At 27.8% G+C, this 10,187-nt stretch overlaps 1 protein-coding gene and 1 long non-coding RNA gene across 2 annotated transcripts in view; one reads left to right on the top strand and one right to left on the bottom strand.

Moving 5' to 3' along the window:
• The window catches only part of LOC136797278 (uncharacterized), a 4,772-nt gene extending 3,426 nt beyond the window's left edge, over positions 1 to 1,346 (top strand). Inside the window, exon 3 of the long non-coding RNA XR_010845134.1 lies at positions 1,247 to 1,346. This is a non-coding gene — a long non-coding RNA (uncharacterized lncRNA). The remainder of the gene's footprint in view (positions 1 to 1,246) is intronic.
• LOC106681014 (esterase E4) overlaps positions 1 to 9,873 on the bottom strand; it is a 17,976-nt gene extending 8,103 nt beyond the window's left edge. The window contains exons 1-5 of the mRNA XM_014421111.3: positions 9,567 to 9,873; positions 4,579 to 4,707; positions 3,706 to 3,868; positions 1,290 to 1,475; positions 212 to 405 (exon numbers count right to left, since the gene is read on the bottom strand). Coding sequence (XP_014276597.1) covers positions 212 to 405; positions 1,290 to 1,475; positions 3,706 to 3,868; positions 4,579 to 4,707; positions 9,567 to 9,845 — 951 coding nt within the window. The 5' untranslated portion in view covers positions 9,846 to 9,873. The remainder of the gene's footprint in view (positions 1 to 211; positions 406 to 1,289; positions 1,476 to 3,705; positions 3,869 to 4,578; positions 4,708 to 9,566) is intronic.
• Positions 9,874 to 10,187: the final 314 nt, after the last annotated feature.

The following is a 10,187-nucleotide window of genomic DNA, read 5'->3' as shown; positions in this document are numbered from 1 at the left end:
AAAATAGTAAAAGAAAACTATTTATTGTTAATCAACGTTTCACCCCACTTGCAGGTTTGAACAGAGATGTCAACCCTAATGTTTCAAGTTTCTATCTATCAGCCCTGACAAAGCCCTGCAAAGTGGGACGAAACGTTGGTTAACAATAAATAGTTTTCTTTTACTATTTTAAAAATATTTTTGGTTATCAAAACTCTATACTTTCACTTACTTCTTCAATGCTACCATCCTCCCTAACAATGTTCTCAAATGGTAAAGCTTGCAAACAACGCACAGTTGCGACATTTCCTCTTCCAGTGCAAGTGTTTGCTTTTACTGCCTCACCCCCTGATCGTGATGCATTTTCATCTAATGCAAATGGAGAAACTGGACCACCACTCATTGATATTATTCCTCTTATATGCCCTAATGATAAAGTTAAAAATAAGAAATTGTTGATTATTTCAAATATATATTTTCAATTTTTAGTGACATATTTATTAGTTGAAAAATCAATTAATTTTAATTTAGGTAGTGAATTTATGAGCTAGTTTACTGACAAACCATAATTTTTTTGTTATTAAAAATTTGATAATCTTGGTGAAAAGCCTCAAAACATTGACATGAAGTAATAAAACAAGAGTGATTTCACCTAACATTCGATATTATCAGAAAAAAATTTCCTGTAGTGGAAAAACTGTATGTAAAATCTTATGATTATAAATACTTATATGTAAATTAATTTTAACTCAATATTTTAAAAAATGGTTAGAAGAAAATAAAAAGGCATATTTCTGCTAATAATAGTCCGATTTTTATTATTATTTTTGTTTTTGAAGGAAATTTAATTACCTTAAGTAGCAACAAACTGCAGGAAAAAATAAGAAGTTTTTCTCTATCTTTATAAATGGCCAAGATATGGCCTTAGGAAACATCTAATCAGCCTCCATTTAGAAACAAAAAAGGATATTAGTGACTTGGTTCATTGTTGGGTGACTTGTAACTTGGATGCTAAATCTCCAAAAAATTGGACAAGTAGTTCTAATATTCAGTTGATCTATCTTAGTTTTGAACATGCATGATAAACACTGTTGCATACAATATAACGATTTTAGTTTTACAGCATTTAACTATATTAGGTTTGTAGCAATGATAATGAATAGGTTTATTCAATTTAATTGTTACATATTATTTTTTCTTTTTATTAAAACTTTTATAAACACCAATCCAAGATTTTTAAACTAATGAGAAATATTCTTTTTTAAAGTTATATTGATGGATGATTGACAAAAATATCAAATCAAACTTACTTCCGAAATATCTGTGGAAAGATAAGTGTGTAACAGAACTTGCTCCAGAGCCTTGACCTGCTACGGTTATTCTACCTGGGTTACCTCCAAAGAAGTTAATGTATTCTCTTATCCAACGTGAAGCCAAACTTATATCAAACATGCCGCTATTACCTCCCAAACCTTGATTTCCGAATTTCAGGAATCCTGTGAATGAAGAATAGATAAAATAAAAGAGTTATACTACATTTTGGATGCTGATTAACAGTTTAGCATAAAATGCTGAAGCAAATGGCATAAATGAGGACTTCTAACTAATAATTTTTTTTTTAATTTAAATTTTAAATATATTATATATTACGACAATTTGTGATTAAGTTCTAAAATATTATGAATATATTTTACTTATTCGTACTTATATTTTACTTATTAGTAAGAAAATAATATAATGATTTGTCAATGAATTGCTGAAAAGGCAACATAATTTATAAAACTATTTCATTATTGTGCAGGGATTCATACTCTGAACTAATAATCTTAATTTAAACTTTTTTTATGAAGAAGACTGCATTAATTTATCATTGAATTTTTTTTTCTATTTTAATTTCTATGATTTTTGTAATTTTGAATTTTGATATTCCCTTACTACTTTTGTATCTATAGTACAGTTTTACATTTCAGCAATGGGGCTACCTCATTAACAACTTATTCATTGAAGGCTAAATATATTCAAATAAATTGAGATAGACAATTATATAAGTTCATTCATAATCGTTTCAGTTATACCATGAGATTGCATGGCAGTAAATAATACCCTCTTGTCATTAATGACTAAACAAGAATTATTAATAGATAGTCAAAAAATATCAAATTTTACTTTATTCATAGAAAAGCAATCATACCAGTACTATATGAAACAAACAATAGACAAAAGCCAGAATTTTGGTTTTTTATCTTTAATTTTTACCATGATTAAAAACTGTGTAAGGAATTATTACAGTATAGAAACAACAAATAATATTTTCAATTCAATCAACGGAGATACCATTGTAAACCATTGTAATAATACCATTGTAAACAAGGTGGCATCCTCAAAATCTGCTTCATACCAATAATTAGTTTAATATTCTCTGGCTGAAGATATAACAGCGCTTCCATTAAGCAATCTGAAGGAAATAGTATTACAACTATTCTGTTTTCAACTACTAATAATTGTTCAGGTGTAATTACTTATTATAAATTATTCTACCTTAATTTTAAACTTGACAAAATTGATGGTCCATAAAACAGAAATCTCCCTTAGCTTCTTCCCAAGTTTTCTCGAACATAAATTTTACCTTAAGTATTATGTATTGTATATGTATTATGCAATTTTATTTGCCAAAATTTGCTGATTAAATACATTTTTTTCTAAATAATGACATTATGATCAGGCTTCATCTGTTAGTTGACAAAAGCCTTCATTTATGGAGAAAAAATATAAACATTTAAAGTAAAATTAGTCTAGACATTATGAATATACAATGACAATGACATTGACACTCAAATAGCCTTTGATTTTAACATAAGTTCATATTCTGCTGAATTCACAAGCGATTCAGATGAAGAACTTATATAATTCCTAACATGCCGTAGAATATTATAATACCATTGAGATATTATTTTACTGTAATTATACTTATGTATACAATAGAACAGGGATAAGAAAGGGTAGACAAATTCTGTTAACTTCGAAGTATGGTTGATAGGGACAGGAGAACAGATTAGGACATGGTAAGCCGGATAAGAAAAGCACAGCAAGCATCCTAACAACTCCGGTCAGTGTTGAGATCACAAGAGATCCAAAGGGGAATAAAGGTTCAGCTCTTTAATAGCAACTAAAAATCTGTCCTTTTGGATACAAAAGAGACATGAAAAAAAAATGACAAAAAAGTTGCAGGCTTTCATAAATAGATTACTCAAAAATATATTGAGAGTGTGGTAGCCAAAAACTAATTCCAATGTTGAGCTTTGGAAATTAACCCACCAAGAACCAATCAACAAAGTAATAAAAAGTTAAAAATGGAAATAGTTAGGGCCCATTCTCAGAAAACATCATATTAATACAACTCAACAGAGCCTTGAATGAAACCCCCAAAGGACGGCTAAGAGAGACCTGTAGGCAAACTCTGGAAAAAGAAATACACGATTAAGGAACTTCCAAAAGACCAAGACAGATGACAGAACTTCATGGCAGCCCAATACCACACCTAAGGGATCGCACCTATAATTTTGTGTGTGTTATTGATTATTTCATAATGTTTGCTTATCTTTTAAAATTCTTTTTTGTTACTTAGTATCTTTCCATTTTGAGCATTTCAATTTTATCTTTGTTATTCATGTATTTCTTATATTATTGTACAAAAAATGTGTCAATAAAGATATAATGTAAACCTACCCAGAGTACCCAACCTATACTGCACTGTGACTACAACAATTCCTTGCCTCAAGAGCTCTCTCAAGGGGACATATTGCGCTGCTGATCCTGTTTTGAAATTTCCTCCATGAATCCACATCATGACTGGTAATAAAGGTGTAGAACTGTTATTACCCTCAGGTAACTGATACAACAAAATAATAAATAAAATTAGTTTATTTTTTTTTTTTAAAGATGTACTCATAAAAGCTAATTAAAATTATTTTCTAAATGTATTGACTATAGAAATAAGCATAATATTTAAACCAAGCGAGGCACAAAATCTAGGTATCTTTGCCAGAACAAATAATTCTTTCAAACCCTATTCTTTAATTTATCAGAAACCACCTCCATAAACCACCCTGATGAAGACCTGAGTCAAAAGTTGGCCATTAATAAATAGTTGAAACTTAACAGTCAATTTAACTAAATTTAATTTTATGCTCTCAAATTTTTTAAACCACAATATCCAGGCCTGTGAAGAAACAGTATCTTTCATTTCCACTTCACTGACTTTCGGAACTTTGTTTCTGACATTATTGGTTTTTTTCATAATAATAAATTTGAAGACTCCAAAATTTTACAAAAATTGTTTATACCTTTCACTGAACTGATTTTGATATAAATTAAATTTAAAATACATACTATATATTAATTGATAATATATAACTATCCATTGTTTTGTTTGCCAAATATTGTTACCTAACCAATGTGCTGTATACGCCGGGTTCTTTTGATAAATACCAATTACTTCAGTAATTAAAAGAGAAAAACTCAAGGGCTTTACACTTACCCTTTTATTTTAAATTTTATTTAAAACTTTTTTCTAAAAAAAATTTAAAATATATTAAATACCTGTGGAGTGAAAATATTGAGATGTAAACAGTCTTCTTCTCCTACTAGCCTTCCGCGCCACCATTGTGGGCAAGGAGGTCCAAATTTGTTTGCTACTATCAAGCCTTTCGGTTTCATTCTCAATGGTCTCTGAAATTATCATAATTATAGATATTTTAATTAGTAAAATTATTGAACATATTTAATAGCCAAAACATAGTTATTCTCATATTTATAAATATTTTATTTATAAAAGGAAGATGGTCTGGGTGCGGTCAAAGAAAACTCAAATAGTGATTAAACTGTTTATATTGAGCCAACGTTTCGCCCCACGTTGTAGGGCTTCATCAGGGCTAAAAAAGATACAAACACTTAAATGATGTAAACATAAATGAACAAAGTAAAAGAAAAATTTAAAAGATGTACTGTGAAACTTATAAATTAAATAAGAATACTAAAAGGTTTTAGACAATTAATGAAAACGGAAAAAATAACAGTAATAATTTTTATTATTTATAAATAATATTAAAATATTTACCTTTATTCTTGATTTTATTTTATCCCCCTTTTTCCATCTTCTAGTTTGTACTGTATTTCATATTTCTTTTATCTGTTATTTGTTTCCAGTTTCATTAATTATCTAAAACCTTTTAGTATTTTTATTTAATTTTAACGCTTCACTGTATATCTTTTTAATTTTTCATTTACTTTGTTCATTTATGCTTACATCATTTAAGTGTTTGTATCTTTTTTAGCCCTGCAATGTGGGTCGAAACGATGGTTCAATATAAACAGTTTGATCACTATTTCAGTTTTCTTTGACCGCTCCCAGACTATCTATCTTTTATTATTACAGACGGTCAATCAGTGATCTTTCACTATATTTTTTTATGTATCAGTCAAGTTCAAACTATTTATTAGAATCTTGGACATCCTATGCTTAGTTCCTTATTACATGAATAACCAAGAGCATATTAAGTAATGCTATATTTTCTGTCGTAGTATTGCAAATATTCTACAGACCCAACCAGATTTCCATTTCCAAGTTATATCAATAGAAAATTTTATATTAAAGCTCTAATAATTTTAAAAATTACTTAATTAATTGCCAAATAAATAAATATTATGGTGAGGAAGAGGAAAAAGAGAAGAGAGAGAGGGTGATTAAAACCTTCCTTATGACTGGATTCCCTACTAGTTATAAATAATTATTTACAAATGCAGTTGAAAATGTAAAATATACAAATTCATCAACCCAACAGTGGGAACATTAGGTTAATCAATAGGGAAGGAAATAAATTAAATAATGCAGTGTAAAACAATTTTCAACTATGATTATATAAATAACATGATTTCAATAGGGAAATTTAAAATATGACAAATATGGAGATTGTAAAGGTGAATAAATATGGAACAATTGTACTGCAGTGTTGTACAATGAAAAATATAGAATAGATTATATTCATCTTGGAAGTTTTTTCACCTCAACAATTTTTTTAAAAAATAATATAATCAAACTTCCTAAAAAGAAAATCCAGAATAGTTTAATCTGATGTAGACATCTTTGGAAAGCTTTAGTGACATAATGAAATTCTTTCCAAACCTATCCACCTGTTTACCAATAAATTGAAACCTGTTGAATAGATAACATTCATTAGCTCCTTTCCTCTTCAAAGTTGCAGAAGGATCAATCTGACCTTTAAGTTCCTGCTGACCTAAAAAGTTTTTCAACTATGAAGCATTATTATGATAATTGGTGTTATAAATCGTATTTTGTTATGTAATTTTGTATAAATGGATATCTAAAGTGTTTCCCAAAAAACTATAAATAAAATATAGATTAGAAGGTTATCAGTGTCAGTATTCAGAAGTTCACAATTTCTTTTTCTGTGGCTCATAGTAAATGAATTAAATTATTTATTTACTCTTTAATATAGTGCAACTAATTATTTTATAACTTCCTGTGCTGGTAGACATGTCTTAATAGTTGAATTGATTTGATAATAGTAAATTTTACTTTTAGAAATTTAAAGCTACAATTTGAGGTACATGGTTGTTTTGTCTGAGATATTTTTATGTGTTACCCATTAAATGAATAGGTTTCAGTATTTTTGAAATTTAAAATTTAAAATATTTTTCATAACTTGTTATCTTTAATCAGCTTTTACCTCTTAGAATATATAAATTCAGAAAACAAAATATACAATATTTTGATGCATATATCTCTCATCTTCTGGTTCATTTTATTGACTCAAAACCATAATTTTATCAAAAAAATGAATTATTAATTTTCAAGTGTTAGGATATACTTTTCTTGTTTAAGGGTCCTGTACGAACTTGTAGGCTAAAATTTATTCTCTTTGTTTCAATATATTGTCTGAAAATAAAGTGATTAAGAAAAAGAAAATCAGTGAAATAAATTATAGACATCAGGTAGCTAGAGTAAAACCGTTTACTTAATACCGATAATTATAGAGTTTTATGAAGATAGAAAGTGTGGTTTCACAAATGTTTTCCTAGGCCTACTTTATCCTTTAAAAAAAAAATGAATAAGTTGGAGCACAGCTGAAGGAAAGAAAAATATATCTTGAAATTTTACTGACTGTATTATTTATTTTCAAATAAGTAGATTATAATGAGAAGGAAAGAGCATAAAAGTTAATATATACTTCGCATGATTTCTCTTTAATAGATTAAATATTTTTTATAACTGTTCTAGTGGTTTCAGTTAATTTTTAGTTTTTTTTTTATGCATTTTACATAAGGTCCATATTCACCAAACAAGAGAAAGTCAAGTTTAATTTTGTACAATATTCTGGCTTTATCCTTATTCATCTCCATTATCCTTATTTTTCCATACTTATTTGTTTGATTTTGTTTATAAAGCAGAATTTATAAACGCCTACTGTTTTATCAAAATTATAAAGTTTTAAAAACATTTAGCCTATTTTAAAAACTGACATAAATAAATAATTATAGATAATTTAGAAAACTATATTAATTAATTAATTAAAACTAATGATGATGGTAATAGGTAAATTTAATTAATTAATTAATACAAATTTTAATAATATTGAAATAAATTTATCGTTAAATAATTTGTAATAATTTAATGATCATGATTTGATCTATGAAAATATTTTGTAGAAAATGTTGAAGCATAGATAAGAAGGAATGTTCTAATAATTTTTAGTGATTCTGATTTAATTTTTTGTGGTTTCAATAGAATACTATATAGAATTCTGCTATATCATAAGAAGTGATGAAAGGTTGACTGTGATGGTAATTCCAAATAATTATTTGTCGTGAGTCAAAATAAAAATAAACAATTAGTATTTTTTTTATATAAAAACTTGAGTAAAGGAGTCTACATCAGCTGATATAGCCATAAATATAGGCAATGGAGTATGGCCATAATATTGCTGATATAATTAAAAAAAACAAAATGTTTGTTTATTTTATTATATCTTGATCATGACTGATTCCAGATGGATTATTATTTAGAGTTAATTATAAACAATAATTATACATTCTTATTTAGTACAAAAAATTTGTCTGAAGTACTAATTAAAAATTAGGAAATTAAGGAAAATTAGAAATAGACGAACACCATTTGTTGTAAATGATATTGAATACTTGACTTATGATAAAGATTTTATTTAACTTGACAAACTTTTCATTAATATTGTAGATAACCCTGACCTTATCTAATGTTTTTACCTCCATCTTCCAGGAACAAAAGTTTATCAAGTGTTAACTCATTACCAGATGAACATTGATTTGATTTGTAATTTATCTCAACTGAAAAATTAGTTAAATTCAGTATACTACATATTATATGATTATTCTTACTCAAATTTGTATACTATATATAATATGATTATTTTTATTCAAATTTTTATGAATTTAAAATACTATACATCTATTGAAAATAATAGAAATTCGGCTTCCACCTAATATTATCTTTATTATTAAAAAATAATACACCTATCTATGTATCCTATTGGTTTGCATTTCAAGGCATTGATCTCCCATTTTTTAAAAAAAATATTATAGTTGATACAAAAGTTTAGTTCTCTTAAAACTTAAATTAAATAATTCACTATGTCATTGGTTTTTATCTTATAGTCAATTGACAAAAATTCATTTGAAACTTTCAGATATAGACATCAGTATATTTATCTCTATATATTTATCAAATAGAGATATAGTTTTACTTAATAATTAGTATCACTAGATTTGTCTATAATGAGAGGTTTGGAAGAAAGGTTTCAAATGCATGTTTATTAATTGGCTATAACATAAAAAACAGTAGGTTTAGTTGAGCTAAACAAAGAGTAAATAAACCAATACAATCTATTGAGGAATTAATACTATGGATCATTTTGGTACGGTTGAAAACTTCATGCAAATTAAATCGGAAGACCAATTGCCATTATTTCACGTAGGTATAGATCAGGAGCTTTAACTCACTTATTTTTGTTTGTTTTTATCTGTATACTATCAGTACATTTAACTTCTCCATTATGTTAATTATTTATAATATAAATTATATTATATAAAATAATATTATTAATTGAATGATTGTAATTAATATTTTATTTGTTTTATATAGATACCTTAATGCACAATTGCTCTAAGTTCATATTGCTCAATCTTTATATCATTTTATTCCTTGGTAAGTTTTCATACAAAGTGCCACAACACATGTACATAAAAATAGTAAATTGATATCAAAACAAAGTTTGAAATTTTGTTTTAGAGTTTCCTTTAACTTTTTAAAATGACATTCTGCGATGACCTATGGATTTATTTATTATACTTTTTCTCAAAAATTTTTTTTAGTATTTATTTTATTAATTCTATAAATATTAGTTTATTTTTTCTTTCATTCTTCCATAACATATTTATAATTATTATTACTCGGAAACTTTTGTGCATCAAGGTATTGGATCTGTAAGTGGGTTTATCATTTTAAAATAAATTAATAACAACTTCTTCGAGTTTACCACAAAACGACGGTTCTTGGTCGGAGGGAAGGCATACCGAATCCCCAGGAAACTGTAAGTGCCATCAGGATTCCGGTTTCCGACTACTTCGGCCCTCCTCTTGTTAGTCTTGACGAATACCAGAGGATTAGTGTCATCCGGCTCCGGGGTACTGAAGGGGATATTCTCATCAGGACTCGGCGGTAACTGGGCTCTTTCACCGCCTACGATCCGACGTACTCTAGAGTTCGCCGCGACAATGCAGATGAGAACGCTCCAGACGAGAAGTCGCAGAGCCATCGGAAAGAATAACACTGAGAGGAAATTTGGCGGATCTCCTCTCTCCTCAATCCTCACTCCTCCCTCCCCTCCCTCCTTTTGCATTGAAGGTCGCTCCAGGAGTTCCCGGATTGAATTCCGCACTGGGAAAACCAGTTTATTAATGATACTATACTTCTCCGCTCGGCCACAACGGCAATCAGTTGCCCATCATGTCTTAAAAATTGATTTATGAAATTGTTTTCAGGCATTAAAATTGCACTTCCTTAAATAAAAAAAAGTAAATAAAAAACTATTAAAAAAAAAACTAGCGTTATTAAGCATGAAATATCTTAAAGAGGACTCTGAAAACATTAAAAAAGT

This window comes from Halyomorpha halys, unplaced genomic scaffold, assembly GCF_000696795.3.
Source record: "Halyomorpha halys isolate HHAL.00 unplaced genomic scaffold, Hhal_1.1 Scaffold304.1, whole genome shotgun sequence".
Classification (NCBI taxonomy): Eukaryota; Metazoa; Arthropoda; class Insecta; order Hemiptera; family Pentatomidae; genus Halyomorpha; species Halyomorpha halys.
Note: the sequence above shows the minus strand (reverse complement) of the source record. Positions and strands in the feature narration are given on the sequence as shown.